Below are 18,645 nucleotides of genomic sequence, written 5' to 3' on the forward strand. Positions count from 1 at the left end.
GGGGATACAGAAATGAATAAGACAAAAGCCCTGATTTCAGGGAACTTGCCAGAAGACAGACAACTAACTGTGACATGAGGCTGGATGAAGTATGAGTTAAATAAAGTTTCAGACTAAGTCCTTTGGGAGCACAGGAGTGACAGCTAATTATTGAGAACTAGGGAATGCTTTATGGAGGAGAGAGTAGACTCTGAGCTGGACCTTGACCTATTTGGTTAATAGAGAGTGGGAGAAGAGCTCAAGGAATAGATTAGCAAAGAAAAGGAGGCAGGAAGGTTCATGGCATGTTCAGAGTAGGCTGGGCTGGCTAAAGGGTAAGCCTGATACAGGGAAGTAGTGGGAAATGCGCTAACTGGTCAAGAAAAGGAAATCCAGAATCAATGGCCCCAGCTAATCTGTAAATTCCCCTTTATGATGTCACAGAAAAAGCAAGGACTTTGAGCTGGGCAAAGGCTTGGTTTGAATTATGGCTCTGTCACATGGACAGATTATTTGTAGAATGATGATGATAATATTTACCTTGAAGGGTTGCTGGGAAGATGAGAGCAATGTTTTGGAAAATGCCAGCATAGAACCTGGCGTATGGTAGGTCTTTAATAACTGGGAGCAGGGTTATATCTTCATCTTTGCTATATTTCCCTCCTCTCCTGTGCCCCAGTTCCTTGTACCTGGTAGTCATGAATAGTGGAAGCTTGAAGGGCTGCCATAAGGGTCATGACTTGTGCTAAGAATGATCTCCCTGTACCAAGGAGAAGGGCAGACAATCCACAGAGATCATAATATGTTTTTAAATTTATTTATCTGACTTGATAATACATTTATATGATTCAAAAGTCAAAACTATTTTAAGGCTAGGCACCCCTGTAATTCCAACCCTTTCAGAGGCCTTAGTGGGAGGATCACTTGAGGCCAGGAGTTTAAGACCAGCCTGGGCAACATAGTGAGACCTCTATCTCTACAGGAACAGCAAAAAATCAGCTGAACGTGGTGGCATGTGCCTGTAGCCATGGCAGGGTGAGATGGGAGGATCACATGAGCCCCCAGGAGTTTGAGGCTTCAGTGAGCTAAGAAGATACAGAGAGAGAAGTCTCACTTTCATTTGTGCTTTCTCCATCCCATTTCCCTTCCCCCTTTAGGCAACCATTTTAGTTGACTTCTTGTTTATCTTGCCAGTGTTCCTTCATGCAAATATGGGCATATATTCTTTCTTCCCCCACTTTCTTGTATAAAAGGTAGTGTATTATGTATATACTGTTCTGTACCATGATTTTTTTTCACTTGACATGTCTTAGAAGTCTTTCCTTATCAGTGTTTATAGACCATCCTCATTCTGTTGCATAGCGAAGGTGATTAAATTCCTGTTACCTTTGGGGTTACGGCCCATCCCTAAGAGTTCCTCTAGACCCCTCTCCTTCCCATCTTAGTCAGGAGACGCTGGTGGGCCTGGAAGCCAAACAGTCAGAATCACTCAGTGAACTGATCATTCTTCGGGAAGCCCTGGAGTCAAGTCGCCTGGAAGGGGAGTTACTGAGGCAAGAGCAAACGGAAGTGACGGCAGCGCTGGCTAGGGTGCGTGGCCTCCTCTCCTCACTTGCTGGGTGGGCGGCTTCGAAAGTGTGTTCCCATGCAGCCTGCCTCATTATTCACCTTCAAGCCAGGATCCCTCATCTTTCCTCAGTCATTAGTCTGCTTCTGGGTTCTCTATCTTCCAACATACCCTCTATATTGGAATTAGAATGGGTTTTCTAAAGTATAAACCTGGTTATGTCAGTCTCTTAAAACCATTCAATGGCTTTCTAGCTCTGTGGTGCCACATTCAAAACTTTTTGTCATGTGCCCCAAACTGTGTTTTAGCCTCCCCTTCTACTACAAAACCCATCCTAAACATCTCATATCCTTTGCTCCTGCCACAGAGCAGTAATTGCCTTCTCAGTTATTCCATGTTCTTTCATGACTCTACTACTCTGCGTATACTTTTCCCTTTCTCTGCACTACTTCTTTCCTCCTCCTTTATGCTCAAACTCTTCCTCATCTCTCAATTCCCAACTTAATCGTCAACTCCTCTACCAAGCATATTTGATTCTTCCAAACTATATTAATTTTTTTTTGAGTTCCCAGAGCACTTTGTGCTTACATTTTCTGTGGCGTCATTACAATCGTAGTCATTTCTCTGTCCTAACATTGGTATCTCTATACTGTGAGCTCCCGTCTTACTGCTTAATGAATGAATCAAGGGAAAACTTGTTTAGAATGCAGGAGAGGGAATGGAGTACCAAAAAGCAGCAGTATTGGGAATGAACTGTTCACTGTTCCAGGAAAATTGGAAATATGAAACTCTTTAACCCTCTGTTTTTTAGGCAGAGCAGTCAATTGCAGAGCTGTCGAGTTCTGAAAACACCCTGAAGATAGAAGTAGCTGATCTTCGGGCTGCAGCTGTCAAGCTCAGTGCCTTAAATGAGGCTTTGGCCTTAGATAAAGTTGGGCTGAACCAGCAGCTTCTCCAGGTGAGCAAAGATTTTCCTGGTCCCCAGGGAAGGGCTGGGCCCTAACTGAGGGCAAGACAGATCAGCTGCCAAATGTAGGTCTGAAATGAGCAAAAGGAACATTTACAATGCAGAGCAGAGCAAATACTGTAAGGATTGGGCTTAGCCATTATAAATATTCCCCTCCCACACCTCCAGCAGAACCAGCTCTGGGCTTTAGGGTAAGTCACTAAGGTTGGGAAGGGGGCCATGTCCTCTGGAAGGAAGACTAGGTTTTTGCTGGGGTTTTTTTGAGGTGGATCCTCTGTCACCTAGGCTGGAGTGCAGTGGTGTGATCTTAGCTCACTGAAGTCTCCATCTCCTGGGTTCAAGCAGTTCTCCTGCCTCAGCCTCCTGAGTAGCTGGTATTACAGGCATGTGTCACCACACCTGGCTAATTTTTTTTGAGATGGAATTTTGCTCTTGTTGCCCAGGCTGGAGTGCAGTGGCATGATCTTGGCTCACTGCAACCTCCGCATCCCGGGTTCAAGCAATTCTCCTGCGTCAGCCTCCCAAATATCTGGGATTACAGGCATGCATCACCATGCCTGGCTAATTTTGTATTTTTAGTAGAGACAGGGTTTTACAATGTTGGTCAGGCTGTTCTCAAACTCCTGACCTCAGGTAATCCACCTGCCTCAGCCTCCCAAAGTGCTGGGATTACAGGCGTGAGCCACTGCACTTGGCTGCCCCGGGCTAATTTTTGTATTTTTAGTAGAGATGGGGTTTCACCATGTTGGCCAGGCTGGTCTCGAACTCCTGACCTCAGGTGATCCATCCACCTCAGCCTCCCGAAGTCCTGGGATTACAGGCGTGAGCCACCATGCCCGGCCTAAGACTAGGTTGTTAATCCTGTTGGGTGAGATAATAGCAATCACCAGAAAAGAATCTGCTGAAGATCCTAAGTCCCAAAGAATCTTTTCTGTAGGTTACAAATTTAACCTATAATTATAGTGAGGGAACCTCCTTGCAACCTGTTTCCTTGAGTGTTCTCTATTCCATTATTCTGAATTATTTGAGAGCAGGATTTTGCCTTTCGTATCTCTATCCCCGGCATCCAGCCCATCTGGTACCTGGAATATAGGCACTAGATCAAATGAATGGATTTTCCCCCCATCTTATAAACACTCCTTTGTTCATCTTTGGAGAATAGATTCATATCCCACTTGGATTTCAGTCTTAGCATTTGATTCCTAAACTAACCATTTGTCTTTGATGCCTGTACTCCCTTCCCTTTTTGGCCGGTAGTTAGAGGAGGAGAACCAGTCTGTGTGCAGCAGAATGGAGGCCGCAGAGCAGGCGAGAAACGCTTTGCAGGTAGACCTGGCAGAGGCAGAGAAGAGGAGGGAAGCCCTGTGGGAAAAGAACACTCACCTGGAGGTTCAGCTGCAGAAAGCTGAGGAGGCTGGGGCTGAGCTGCAGGCAGATCTCAGGGGTATCCAAGAAGAGAAGGAAGAAATTCAAAAGAAACTAAGCGAGGTAAGAAGGCAAAATGGACACCATCACATTTAGGTGTAATACATGCTCATTATAAAAAATTAAAACACTACAGAAATTATCTGGAAAGTGAAAAAGTCTTACTTCCTAGAAATGACCAGTGTTACTAGTTTGCAGTATATCTTCCAATTTAAAAAAAACAATGCCTATAAGAATTCTTCACTGAGGCTGGGCGCGGTGTCTCATGCCTGTAATCCCAGCAGTTTGGGAGGCCGAGGCGGGCGGATCACGAGGTCAGAGGTTCGAGACCAGCCTGACCAACATAGTAAAACCCCGTCTCTACTAAAAATACATAAATTAGCCTGGTGTGGTGGCACGCATCTGTAATCCCAGCTACTCAGGAGGCTGAGGCAGGAGAATCTCACTTGAACCTGGGAGGCGGAGGTTGCAGTGAGCCAAGATCGCGCCACTGCACTCCAACCTGGGCAACAGAATGACACTCTGTCTCAAAAAAACAAAAAGAATTCTTCACTAATTCTCCACTACTTTACACCACCCAGTTTGAATTAGAAGCTTCTCCTTATACTCTGATAGCACTACATGCTTATTTTAACCACCACATTCCTCATGCTATAATTATCTGTTTATATGTCTTCACCATTAGACCAAAAGCTCTTTGAAGGCAAAGCTATGTCTTAGTTGTTTTTATTCCTCCAGCTTTTAGCATAGTGCCTACCACATAACAGGGGCTGAGTAAATTTTTTTCCTGAGCCAATGAATGACCTGGCTCAAAGGTCTTCTTTCTCCCCTACACAGCCTCTCCTTGTCCTAATAATTGTACCGATTCTCCCTTCACAGAGGCCCTTTCTCGGGACATTGATGACTTTCTTCCTGGTATTATGTGTGCATCTTCTCAAGACTAAAACCTCCTTAGGGGCAGGTCTCAAGCTGTCCCTAGCACAGGGTCTTGCTCACAGGGGAGCATTCTTCCTGGGCTGGGAGATCTGTGGGCTGATCAGGGAAATAGATAAATGCCGCGTGCTATTGGGTAAGCAATCCGGGCTCACAGAGCTGGGTCCAGATTCTCTGAAGAGCCAATAACCCTAACCTGGTGGTAGCGGCCCCAGGGGGAATCCAGCCTCTGCTCCATCTCTCACCACGTTCTTCCCCTCAGTCACATCACCAGCAGGAGGCAGCCATGACTCAGCTGGAGCAGCTACATCAGGAGGCAAAGCGACAGGAAGACGTGCTTGCCAGGGCAGTCCAGGAGAAGGAGGCCCTAGTACGAGAGAAAGCGGCTCTGGAGGTGCGGCTGCAGGCTGTGGAGCGCGACCGGCAGGACCTCGCTGAACAACTCCAGGGGCTCAGGTAGGGCCCAGACTCAGTTCAGCCAAGCACAGAGAGAGCTTTGCAAGGCAAAGGCATGAAGCTAAGCTCCCTGCCGTAAGTATGAAGGTCCTAAATTGATTATGAATTTATAATTGCCCCCCTAACTTCTCCAGGTAGCCAGTACTTAGAACCCAACTCCTCTTGAGGAAGGGTAAGGGGCTTGATGGGTAAGAAACTCTTCTGATTCCTGAACCTCACAGCTCAGCCAAGGAGCTACTGGAGAGCAGTCTGTTTGAAGCCCAACAACAAAATTCTGTGATAGAGGTCACCAAGGGGCAGCTGGAGGTCCAGATTCAAACTGTCACTCAAGCCAAGGAAGTAATCCAAGGTGAGAACCCAACTGGAATGGGGCGCGCTCCATTCCATGGAGATGTTGAAAGACAGGAAGACAGTGGGAGACAATTAGAAGTCCTTCTCCAGCAGGGTGCAGGTCCTCTGAGATGAGAGTTGCTCATGAGGTCAGGGGAGAGGGAGAATTTTATTAGGTAAAAGGAGGGGGCAGAGGCCTGATCCTGTCCCTGGCATGTTAGGGGAAGTGAGGTGCCTGAAGCTGGAACTGGACACTGAACGGAGTCAGGCAGAGCAGGAGCGGGATGCTGCAGCCAGACAGCTGGCCCGGACTGAGCAAGAAGGGAAGACTGCCTTGGAGCAGCAGAAGGCAGCCCATGAGGAGGAGGTGAACCAGCTCCGGGAGAAATGGGTAAGTGGTCGATGTGGCCAGGGATGGCCTCCCTCCATGAGTGTTCCACCTGCTGCCTCTTGGTCCAGTTATTGCCACTCGTATGAGTGAAATTTGGTCCCCAAGCTGTAAAATCCAACTTCCTGCTATTAAATGAGTTAATATATGAAAAGCACTAAGAGTAGTTCCTGGTATATAGTGGGCTCTGTATTTGTGTTAGCCATTATTATTGTTGTTACATTGGTGTGTACAGAGAATTGAGAGTGGACCCTGGGATTTATGATTATTAAACTGGCCTCAGGATGAAAACTGGGGAGAGGAATATCTTGGATGCATTCTTGTGCAGTTCAGAACTGTTTTGTCTTTTAATTATGTAATTTAGTCCATTTGGTTTTATTGTGATTTTAGTTGTATTTGGATTTATTTATGCCATCTTAGGTTATTTGTCCTACCTTTTTATATCTTTTTTTTCTCTTGAGACAGAGTATCACTCTGTCCCTCAGGCTGGAGTACAGTGGTACGATCTTGGCCCACTGCAACCTCTGCCTCCTGGGTTCAGGTGATTCTCCTGCCTCAGCCTCCTAAGTAGCTGGGATTACAGGTGTGCGCCACCACACCCGGCTAATTTTATATTTTTAGTAGAGGGTTTCACCATGTTGGCCAGGCTGGTCTCAAACTGACCTCATGATCCACCTGCCTCGGCCTCCTAAAGGGCAGGGTACAGCCGTTTTTATATCTTTTAGGGAGGGGAAAGTACCTTTCTTAACTTCTTTCAGAGGATTAAGTTGGGTGATTAAGTTGTATTCTTTTCTCACCTCTTTTTTCTCTCTGCAACTGTGGATATGTACTTTATTTTAAAAATCCTGTTAGTGGTTACCTTTAATATTTTTAAACATATACTTAATAAAATCTCAAGATTCAGTAGTTTTACCCTTTTCCTGAATGATACAAGGGTTCTAGAACATTTTACCTGGGCCAGGCACAGTGGCTCACGCCTGTCATCTCAGCACTTTGGGAGGCTGAGGTGGGCAGATTGCTTGAGCCCAGGAGTTTGAGACCAGCCTGGACAACATGGCAAAACCCCATTCCCTACAAAAAAAAAAAAATACAAAAATTAGCCAGGGATGGTGGTACACACTGTAGTCCCAGCTACTTGGAAGGCTGAGGGGGGAGGATCACTTGAGCCCAGGAGGTTAAGGCTGGGGTGAGCTGAGCATCACTGCATTCCAGCCTGAGCGACAGAGTGAGACCCTGTCTCAAAAAAAAAAAAGAATGTTTTACTTGTTTCACTCCTCCCTAATTTATATGCTATTTTGTTCAGTGTGCTCAGTTCTAACTAGTTTAACACCACAAATTATGATTTTTTATTGTTTTATACAGTCAATATTTGTTCAGCTACAATGAATTTATAACTTTTCTGTTCACCATTCCTTCTTGCATATCAGACTTTCTATTGAGATTTATTTTTCTTTTGCCTGAGGTAGGATTTTCTTTGGTAAGGGTCTGTTGGTAGTTAATTGTCTGAAGATGTTTCTGTTTTATTTTTATTCTTTTATTGAGGCAGGGTCTCACTCTGTCACCCAGACTGGAGTGCAGTGGTGTGATCATGGCCTACTGCAGCCTCGACCTCCTGGGCTCAGGTGATCCTCCCACCTCAGCCTCCTGGGTAGCTGGGATTATAGGCATATGCCATCATGCCTGGCTAATTTTTTTGTTTGTTTGTTTTTTTGGTAGAGATGGGGTTTCACCATGTTTCCCAGCCTGGTCTCAAACTCCTGGGCTCAAGAGATCCACCCGCCCTTGGCCTCCCAAAGTGTTGGGATTACAGATGTGAGCCACCACACCCAGCCTACTTTTATTCTTGAAAGATAGTTTCTGGCTTTGTTCAGGGTTAAAAAAATAGATAGATAGATAGATAGATAGATAGATAGATAGATAGATAGATAGATTGATTGATTGATTCACTACGTAAAAAATTCAGATATAAGTTTCTAGGATGACAATTATTTTCTCTCAACATTGTTGGTATTGAGAAGTTAGCTTTCATTTTAATCATTCCACAATTTCTTGTGTTTATTTATTTATTTATTATTTTTTTGAGACAGAGTCTTGCTCTGTCACCCAGGCTGGAGTGCAGTAGTGCAATCTCGGCTCACTGCAACTTCCACCTCCTGAGTTCATGCAGTTATCCTGCCTCAGCCTCTAGAGTAGCTGGGATTACAGGCATGTACCACCACGCCCAGCTAATTTTTTTGTATTTTTAGTAGAGATGGGGTTTCATCGTGTTGCCAGGCTGGTCTCAAACTCCTGGGCTCAAGTGATCCACCTGCCTCGGCCTCCCAAAGTGCTGGGATTAAAGGCGTGAGACCACGCCTAGCAATTTCTTGTGTTTAGATGTGTATTTCTTTTATTTGGCTGGAATTTCTTAGACTTCCTGAAGTTAAGATTTCATGTTGAAACATCAATTCTGGAAAATTCTCATATATTATCTCTTCAATATTATGTCTTTCCTGCTGTCCTACTTTTATTTATTTACTCTTTTAAAAAAAATTTTTTTTTTGGCTGGTTGTGGTGGCTCATGCCTGTAATCCCAGCACTTTGGGAGGCTGAGTTGGGCGGATCACCTGAGGTCGGGAGTTCGAGACCAGCCTGACCGACATGGAGAAACCCCATCTCTACTAAATATACAAAATTAGCTGGGTGTGGTAGCACATCCCTGTAATCCTAGCTACTAGGGAGGCTGAGGCAGGAAAATCACTTGAACCTGGGAGGCGGAGGTTGTGATGAGCTGAGATGACGCCATTGCACTCCAGCCTGGAAACTCCATCTCAAAACGAAAAAATTTTTTTTTAATTATTTTTTTAGAGACAGGGTCTTGCCCTGTTACCCAGGCTGGAGTATAGTGGTACAATCATAGCTCACTGCAGCCTCAAACTCCTGAGCTCAAGTGATTCCTCCTGCTGCAGCCTCCAACTAGCTGGAACTACAGGCATGTGCCACCATGCCCAGCTAATTTTTTAATTTTAATTTTATTATTATTATTTTTTTAGAGATGGGGTCTTGCTGTGTTGCCCAGGCTGGTCTCAAACTCCTGGGCTCAAGCTGTCCTCTCGCCTCAGCCTCCCACATAAGCTGGGACTACAGGTGCATGCCACCATAATTCTCTCTTTCTGTACTCTGGTTAGTTGTATGTCAGACCTTTTTACTCTATCCTTCATGTATCTTCACTGCCTCTTGCATTTTACATGTTTACTTTTCTCTTCCTATGCTGTGTTCTGGATTATTTTTTTCAGATCTCTTATCTAGTTACTGATTTTCCTTTTAAGCTGCGTCGAATCTGATGTTTAGTCTATTCACCAAGTTTTAAATTTCACTTTTTAAGTTTTTTTTCTAGACATTCTATTTGGTTATTTTTTCATATCTTCTTGGTCATTTTTTTCAGTCTTTTTTCCCTAATTTGTATTTTCAGTCCCTTCTTTCAAACATATGAAACATACTTGTGTCCTGTCTAGTAATTGCAATAACTATTAATTAATGTTTTGGGGTCTGGTTCTGTAATTTGTTGTTTCTGTTGGCTCTTACTCATGGGCTTGTTTCCCTGTGGTTTTGTGATTCTTGACTATGAGCTCATGTTCTTTGGAAATTTTCCTTTTTTTTTCTTTTTTCTTTTCATATTTTCTTTTTTTCCCCCAGAGACCTTTGTTCTGAGGAAGTTTTTCTGTGGGAATCTTTTTAGGCCTGAGGCAAAGGAGTTTTTCCTCAGAGGATTTGTTTGTGCTTCTGTCAGGAAGCTGGAGGACTAGCATCCCAGGACCACCTTATAGTAAATTTTCTGTGTAAAGTTTTTTGACCCACAGTCAGGCCCAGACCCCATGTGCAGCTCAGCTTGTGGTTATTACTTCTCAGAGGAGACTTTTTTCCTACCCTGTATCAAGGTTGAGATAAGCATATTTCCTTGATAATTTCCTTCTATAGAGTTTATTTTGTTTTGTCCCCTCTCCACATCCCTCCAGTTTCTCTTTTTCTCCCTTCCTCCCCATCTCTTCCTTCTTTTTGCCTTTTCCCCCTTAAGCTGAGGTCACTATAGCCCAGAGATAGGCATTTTTTTTTTTTCTTTTTAGAGATGGACTATCACTATGTTGCTCAGGTGGATCTTGAGCTCCTGAGCTCAAGGGATCCTCCTGTCTCAGCCTCCTGAATAGCTGGGACCACAGGCACAGTACACCATGTCTGACTTGTTGTTAAGGACTGTATACTAGGCTTTGCAGACCATCCAGTCTCTGTCACAATTACCTAACTTTGCAATTATAGTGCAAAAGCAGCCATATATAAACAAACGAGCATGACTGTGCTCAAATAAAACTTTATGTATGGATAGTGAAATGTGAATTTCATATAATTTTCACTTGTCACAAAACATTATTGTTTTTAACCATTAAAAATGTAAAGGCTGGATGCAGTGGCTCATGCTTATAATCCCACCACTTTGGGAGGCTGAGGCAGGACGATTGGTTGAGACCAACCAGGACAACATAGCAAGACTCTGTCTCTTTAAAAAAAAAAAAAAAAGCCTAAAAGGTCAAGGCTGGGTGCAGTGGCTCACACCTGTAATCCCAGCACTTTGGGAGGCCTAGGCGGGCGGATCACCTGAGGTCAGGAGTTCAAGATCAGTCTGGCCAACATGGTGAAACTCCATTTCTACTAAGAATACAAAAATATTAGCCGGGTGTGGTGGCACATACCTGTAGTCCCAGCTACTTGGGAGGCTGAGGCAGGACAATCGCTTGAACCTGAGAGGTGGAGGTTGCAGTGATCCGAGATTGCACCATTGCACTCCAGCCTGGGCGAGACTCTTGTCTCAAAAAAAAAAAAAAGTAAAAACCACTGTTAGCTCACAGCCACAGAGCAACAGGTGGTGAGCCAGATTTGGCCCACATACTATAATTTGTTAACCCCAGTCCAGATTTTTGTTTGTTTGCTTGTTTTGTTTAGAGACAAGACCTTGCTCTGGTCACCCAGGCTAGAGTATACTGGCACAATCATAGCTCACTGCAGCCTCAAACTTCCAGGCTCAAGTGATACTCCTGCCTCAGCCTCCTGAGTAGCTAGAACTACAGGCATCTGCCTGGCCTTTCTTTCTTCTTTTTTTTTTTATGAGACAAGGTCTTGCTCTGTCACTCAGGCTAGAGTGCAGTGGTACAATCATGGCTCACTACAGCCTCGACCTCATGGGCTCAAGTGATCCTCTCCAGCCTCCTGAGTAGCTGGGACCACAGGCATGAACCACCATGCCTGGCTAATTTTTGTATTTTTTTTTTTTTAATAGGTTATATCCTGTTACCCAGGCTGATCTTGAACTCCTGGGCTCAGGTAATCTGCCCACCTTGGCCTCCCAAAGTGCTGGGGATTACAGGCGTGAGCTACCATGCCCAGCCACCTGCCTTATTTTTATTTTTATTTATTTATTTTTTCAACCATCAATGGCATTTTATTTTGGAAGTTTCTATGTATTACATAGGTATTAACTTCCTTCCTCTCCTACTCCTCCCCACAAAATCCAGAAAGTTATTTTTATACATAAACAACTGAACATATAAAATTCCGGACCTAATTTCTCTAAAGTCTTGGGTTAAAAGAACTTGAGTGGCACTTCTCCTTTCTGAGAGGACTGCTTCTTGAGGATTCATGGTCTGTCCTTTGCTCACTATAGATTTCTCCTCTTCTCTGAAAAAAAGATGGTCAATGCTTCTGCTTCCTTCTAATAAATTTCTTGATTATTATACATTATTATTCCCCACTTGACACCTTCTTAGAAACTTGATTGTTGGATGCATTTTTCATTTGGCAAAAATTCAGTGTGGCTTTGCGTGGGATGTCTGAAGTGTCAGAAACAGCAGTGTTGATGTTCTGGTTTTGAGAGGGAAAATATATATAGAGATGCATACATTCCCTAGAATAACAAATGTATGACTGAAATAGGGTGTGCATAGAGTTAAAAGGGCTGATAGACACTACTTGGTTTGGAATTCTGTGGCTGTCAACAATCAAGGACTGCAGTGTAGGCCAGAATACAAATCTCCTTAGGAAGACGTTTGGTTAGGCAAAACCACTGAGAAATGACAGTGTCTGCTACATTGTTCGAAGTATATCAGAGCAGACATGCACAAGAAGCAGCATTATGAGTCACGTGTATTAAGTAGTCACCTATCGATAAACAGGGGCATTTGTGCAAATGCTCTGGCAACCTAGGCACTGGGGGAAGAGAAAAGAAGCATCCTATTAAAATATACTTCCATCTCTAACTCACCCAAGACCCCAGGCCTCCTAAGCTTCATGATTTGCAAAGCCAAAATGAAATTTAGCATTACATGTCATTCTATGTCATCTGGAAGCTGGTCCACTGGGGCCATCTCAGAAGAGCCGCTCAAGAGGGTAGCAAGTCTACCCAGAAGGGTATGCCTTAATGATCTTCACATCATCCACAGGGCAGTCCTGGGAGTTTGTTTCTACCATTCCCACGCGATTCACCATTCTTATGCCCTGGCACACTCGGCCAAAAATGGTGTGTTTGCCGTCGAGCCACTGGGTGGGGGCGAGGGTCACAAAGAACTGGCTGCCATTGGTGTCTGGCCCCGCATTGGCCATTGCGAGAATTCCAGCCCCCGTGAATTTCAAATCTGGATGAAGTTCATCTTCAGACTGTTTGCCATAGATAGATGCACACCTCGACCTGTCCCTGTTGGGCCACCTCCTTGGATCATGAAGTCTGATAATTTCTGTGGAATTTTCTACTGTTGTAGTAACCTCGACGAGCCAACTCAGCGAAGTTCTTACAGGTCTTTGGAGCATGCTTCCAGTACAGCTCCAGCACAATGATTCCCATGCTGGTCTCCAAGTAAACATTGGGTGGCTGCCAGGAATCTGGGGGAATTGCCGCCATAACGAAGCCGGCAGCGGAATGCTTCTCTAGCAATTGCCTTTATTTTTATTTTAAATTCTAAATTACATTTGCATTGGGTGAAAGATAGTGGATTTACTTTTTTTTTTTTTTGGAGATAGAGTCTTGCTCTGTTGCCTAGGCAGTGGTGCTATTTCAGCTCCGCCTCCTGGGTTCAACCAATTCTCATGCTTCAGCCTTCCAAGTAGCTGGGATTACAGGCATGTGCCACTACGCCTGGCTAATTTTTGTATTTTTAGTAGAGACTAGGTTTCACCACATCAGCCAGGCTGGTCTTGAACTCCTGACCTTAAGACAAGGTCTTGCTGTAGCCCAGGCTGGAGTGCAGTGGTACAACTCTAGCTTACTGCAGCTTCAAACTCCCAGGTTTAAGCAATCCTTCTGCCTCAGCCTCCAGACTAGCTAGGACTACAGGCATGCACCATCATGCCTGGCTAATTTTTTTTTTTTTTTTGTAGAGATGTGATCTCGCTTTGTTGCCTAGGCTGGTCTCGAACTCCTAGCTTCGAGCAATCCTCCTGCCCCAGCCTCCCAAAGTGTTGGGATTATAGGTGTGAGCCACCACACCTGGCTTATACCACAAGTCTTGCTTTGCTTTTGGCTTCTGTGGAATTTTTATTATTTTCCTGCTGGTTCTGTGACATTAAAATACATATTTAATATTTTATCCAGCACTTTTTGCTATTTCATAGCTGGAGGGTTCAGAGATCTTGTTTATCAAGTATCTGGAAATAGAAGTTGACTTGTGCTTTATGTGTATTTATAATTTGATTGTTATTATGAGGCAGGCTTGTTGGCAAGATGATAACCAGAAGTTTGCTTATTTTTGGAATTATGTGCCTAGTCTATAGTCGGTGCTTAAAAGTATTTGCTGAATGAACACTATCCAGAAGGCAGTTCCCTAGCAGGAATCAGATGTATACCATGTACTGAAAACTCCGTAAATAAAAGATGCTATGAAACTTCTGAATGGTAAACCAGCTACCTACGTGGCCTTGGTTTCCCTAAAAGGATTGACTATAGTGGCCATATTTGGGTCATGAAAGGGCTTTTTCTCTCTTTTCCTTTTCTCTCATTCAGCTAATCCTCCTGACTTCTGATTGTCCCACTTTACTGTTTCTCTATGATTGAGCAGGTTAACTGCTCTCTTACAACTCTCGACAGCCTGTTAGTTTTAACAGTGACTGCCTTCTCCTGGAATCCTAGCAATTAGAAACACCTGGGAGGCCGGGCATGGTGGCTCACACCTGTAATCCCAGCACTTTGGGAGGCCTGGGTGTGTGGATTGCCTGAGGTCAGGAGTTCGAGACCAGTCTGGCCAACTTGGTGACACCCCCGTCTCTACTAAAAATACAAAAAAATTACCAGGTGTGGTGGTGTGCACCTGTAATCCCAGCTACTTGGGAGGCTGAGACAGGGGAATTGCTTGAACCAGGGAGGTGGAGGTTGCAGTGAGCCGAGATCACACCACTGCACTCCAGCCTAGGCAAGAGTGAGACTCTGTCTCAAAGAAAAAAAAAAAAAAGAAACACTCTTGGCAGTTGTATTCTTTATTCTTCCATCTACTGCCTGTCTCCCCTTTAAGAGTAATGGTATTGGACACTTATTAAGCACTTCTCCATGCTAAGCACCATGCTGAATGCTTTATTCAGACAATAAAGGTGAATAAATGCATAGAGAAGTCACTCAGGTCTGGGCACAGTAGCTCACACCTGTAATCCCAACAATTTGGGAGGCCAAGGCGGAAGGATCTCTAGAGGCCAGGAGTTTGAGACCAGCCTGGGCAACATAGCAAGATCCCCATCTCTCAATAAATAAAATATAAAAAGAGAAGTCAGGGTTACATGGCTAATAAGGGGTAGATAAGGGATTCAGGGCCCAAACTCCAAACCATTTCTGCTTTGTCCACCTCTGTAATGTCCCTTCCGAATGGTTACTTAGCTGCTGTTGTATTCCATCGCTTGGCTGCCCATTTATTTTAGATAGATGTAGTTATTAGGAAATTCATGTTGAACCAAAATCTATTACCAGGAACAAATGAGCCTTAGATTTGCTTGAAATATCCCACCAACATGGTTGCTTTCCTCTAGGCATGTTACAATTTACTCATGTCCCAGTGTGAAGGTGGCACTTTGAACTGGGCAGAATATTCCGTTCATGGTCATACCAGCAATGCTGGACTGTTACTTCCTACACATCACAGAATTAGCTCTTCTTATAGCTATAACACACTTCTAACTCACATAGAGCAAATAGACCAGTTTTTTTAACACTTGCAACTGCAATTAACATTCATCTTTTTTATGTTTTTACAGTTGGCTTTGGCTTTTTGTAGTCACATACTTTGCCACTGAGCTATACCCTCTGTCTTTGGCTTTTTGAACCAGAGGGTAAAATGATTTGTCATTCATGACTGTCCTATAACTGTGACATTACACATTGCTGGGTTTTATAAGGAAGAACAAAGGAAGACCTCTTTTTTTCTTTTTATTATTATTCTTTTGAGACACGGTCTCACTCTGTTGCCTGGGCTGGAGTGTAGTGGCGTGATCAGGGCTTACTGCAGCCTCACCCTCAAGGCCCTCCTGGCCTCAAGTGATCCTCCTACCTCAGCCTTCTAAGTAGCTGGGACCACAGGAGTGAACCACCACACCCGACTAATTTTTGTATTTTTTTGTAGATAAGGGGTTTCATCATGTTGCCTAGGCTGGTCTCAAACTCTTGGGCTTAAGTGATCATCCTTCCTCGGCCTCGCAAAGTGATGGGATTATATGCATGAACTACCATGTCCAGCCAGACCACTGTCAATTGTATGGTCTGGGAAGGCTTCACCAAGGAAGTGTCAGTTTAGCTGTGAGGAATGATGGAGTGGGGATGGAGAAGGGCTTTCCAGGTAGAAGGAAACATGAGTAAAGGCTTTGAGGCATGAATGTGTTGGCAGGGCGCACTGGCTCACAACTGTAATCCTAGCATTTTGGGAGGCCGAGGCACGCAGATCAGTTGAGGTTAGGAGTTCAAAACCAGCCTGGCCAACATGGTGAAACCCTGTCTCTACTAAAAATACAAAAAAATTATCTGGGAATGGTGGCGGGCACCTATAATCCCAGCTACTTGGGAGGCTGAAGCAGGAGAATCACTTGAACCTGGGAGGCGGAGGTTGCAGTGAGCCAAGATCACACCACTGCACTCCAGCCTGGGCAACAGAGCTAGAGTTCATCTTAAAAAAAAAAAAGAAAGTGGGCCAGGTGCGGTGGCTCACGCCTGTAATCCTAGCACTTTGGGAGATCGAAGAGGGCAGATCACGAGGTCAGGAGTTCAAGACCAGCCTGACCAACATGGTGAAACCCTGTTGCTACTAAAAATACAAAAAATTAGCCAGATGTGGTGGCAGGCACCTGTAGTCCCAGCTACTCAGGAGGCTGAGGCAGGAGAATGGTGTGAACCCGGGAGGCGGAGCTTGCAGTGAGCTGAGATTGCGCCACTGCACTCCAGCCTGGGCGACAGAGCACAACTCTGTCTCAAAAAAAAAAAAAGAAACTGTTTAGTGTGCTCAGGGGCCTACAAGGAGGCAAGTGTGCGTAGCCAAGGTGTAGTGAATGAGGGGGAAAGCTGCACAGGATGACACTTGGAAGGCTGAAACACTAGAGGCATTCCCATTACATGAATAAGCAATGACAAATTTACAAGCATTTTAAAGGAAAAGTTCAGGGAATACTAATGTGATGATGCTGGCTGTTGTGTATTGCCCGCTTTCTGTGTGCTAAGCACATTTAAAGTGATTCACATGACTTATCTCCATCCTCAGTGCAACCTGAGGAGAATGACACTGTTGTTATCCACATTTTAATAGATGAAGAAACTGAGGCACAGAGATGTTTAGAAATTGAGATCATGCTAGTAGTGGTAGATTAAAGATTTTCGCCAGGCACGGTGGCTCAAGCCTGTAATCCCGGCACTTTGGGAGGCCAAGGCAGGCAGATCACCTGACCAACATGGAGAAACCCTCTCTCTACTAAAAATACAAAATTAGCCGGACGTGGTGGCGCATGCCTGTAATCCCAGCTACTTTGGAGGCTGAGGCAGGAGATTCGCTTGAACCCAGGATGTGGGGGTTGCAGTGAGCTGAGATTGTGCCATTGCACTCCGGCCTGGGCAACAAGAGCGAAATTCTGTCTCAAAAAAAAAAAAAAAAGATTTTCACCCAGGTAGCCCAACTCCAGAGCCCTTCACCTCTATCCTGGGCACCTAATAGAGGGTCCTGAACTAGTCAGAGAGCTTGGGAAAGTTTTGGTGGCTGGAGGACCTCTAAGATAAGCAACAGCCCTCTCCTAATGCTCTTATATAATACAGGGAGATATCCTCACTGGGCCAGGCCTGATTCTTCAGGGCCTAACTTGCAACCTTGAGTAAAGGAGAGCAGGCAGCAGACAGCCAGAATTGGCCAGCTCAGTTCATTGTTACAACTGTCAACCACGATGTGGCTGCTTTAAAGATAACAAATACGGAGCTGTGTGTGGTGGCGTGCCCCTGTAGTCTTAGCTACTCAGGAGGCTGAGGCAGGAGGATCACTTGAGCCCAGGAGTTCAAGTCCAGCCTAGGCAACATAGTGAGACCCCATCTCTAAAACCAAAAATGCCTAGGCTAGGCACGGTGGCTCACGCCAGTAATCCCAGCACTTTGGGAGGCCAAGGTAGGCAGATCACTTGAGGTCAGGAGTTCATGACCAGCCTGGCAACATGGTGAAACCCCATCTTTACTAAAAATACAAAAATTAGCTGGGCATGGTGGGGGGCACTTGTAGTCCCAGCTACTGAGGAGACTGAGATAGGAGAATCACTTGAACCTGAGAGGTGGAGGTTGCAGTGAGCAGAGATGGTGCCACTGCAATCCAGCCTGGGTGACAGGGCAAGACTCCGTCTCCAAAAAAAATAAAAAATAGAAATACATTTTAAAACCCAGATACCTGTAGCATATATAAGGGACAATTGTAGTTTGGAAGGTACTTCCACATGTATTACATCATTTGATTTTTAAAAATTACTCTCATATGGTTGTCATAAAATTTGTTAAGATAGATAAGGCAGGGATTATTAGCCTCGCTTTGCAGATGAGGAAACAGGCTTAGAGAGGTACCAAGGTCACCCAGCTAGTGAGTAGTAGAAAGACTTTGTTTTTCCAATCCAGTTCTCCTGCCTCCTCTCCTCACCCATTTGGTTCTTATGGTGTTTCCTTTATGTGACCAGGAGAAGGAGCGCTCCTGGCACCAGCAGGAGCTGGCGAAGGCTCTGGAGAGCTTAGAGAGGGAAAAAATGGAGCTGGAAATGAGGCTAAAGGAGCAGCAGACAGAAATGGAGGCCATCCAGGCCCAGAGGGAAGAAGAACGAACCCAGGCAGAGAGTGCCCTGTGCCAGGTGAGAAGCTAGGAGGATTGAAGCTGCCCGTCCAATCAGCGATCTCCTTACCTTTGACCACTTCCTTTTCTACTCCCAAGAGTAGTGCTGCAGAGGGGCTTCCAGAAGAGAGCGTAGCTACCCACTCTGCTACCAGTGAGCAGGGTGGTCCACACCATTAGCCACAGTTCCGGCAGTATTTCATACTTCCTGAGGGAGGGCTGATATGTACCACATCCTGTCAGCTTGCAAACCAGTGGTAATCTTTGC

The 18,645-nt window shown here is 44.9% G+C and overlaps 1 protein-coding gene, 1 long non-coding RNA gene and 1 pseudogene across 12 annotated transcripts in view; 1 reads left to right on the forward strand and 2 right to left on the reverse strand.

The window, feature by feature from the left end:
- The window catches only part of CEP250 (centrosomal protein 250), a 60,553-nt gene that overhangs the window by 19,984 nt on the left and 21,924 nt on the right, over positions 1-18,645 (forward strand). For 9 of the 10 annotated variants that reach the window (XM_033186227.1, XM_033186228.1, XM_033186229.1 and 6 more), the window contains 7 exons: positions 1,425-1,569; positions 2,358-2,504; positions 3,771-4,001; positions 5,134-5,327; positions 5,549-5,676; positions 5,879-6,048; positions 18,229-18,396. In XM_033186227.1, the coding sequence (XP_033042118.1) occupies positions 1,425-1,569; positions 2,358-2,504; positions 3,771-4,001; positions 5,134-5,327; positions 5,549-5,676; positions 5,879-6,048; positions 18,229-18,396 (1,183 nt within the window). The remainder of the gene's footprint in view (positions 1-1,424; positions 1,570-2,357; positions 2,505-3,770; positions 4,002-5,133; positions 5,328-5,548; positions 5,677-5,878; positions 6,049-18,228; positions 18,397-18,645) is intronic. The other variant, XM_033186233.1, reaches the window with a different exon arrangement.
- Positions 1,268-18,584, reverse strand: LOC117068702. The gene is made up of 2 exons (XR_004431211.1): positions 18,448-18,584; positions 1,268-2,584 (listed from the first exon to the last, which is right to left on the reverse strand). It is a non-coding gene; the product is annotated as an uncharacterized LOC117068702 (long non-coding RNA).
- LOC117068701 lies at positions 11,493-13,177 on the reverse strand (annotated as a pseudogene). The gene has a single exon (XR_004431210.1). The product of XR_004431210.1 is annotated as a peptidyl-prolyl cis-trans isomerase-like 1 (transcript).

The sequence above is a fragment of the Trachypithecus francoisi genome, unplaced genomic scaffold (genome assembly GCF_009764315.1).
Source record: "Trachypithecus francoisi isolate TF-2019V2 unplaced genomic scaffold, Tfra_2.0 Lachesis_group21, whole genome shotgun sequence".
NCBI classification, from domain to species: Eukaryota; Metazoa; Chordata; class Mammalia; order Primates; family Cercopithecidae; genus Trachypithecus; species Trachypithecus francoisi.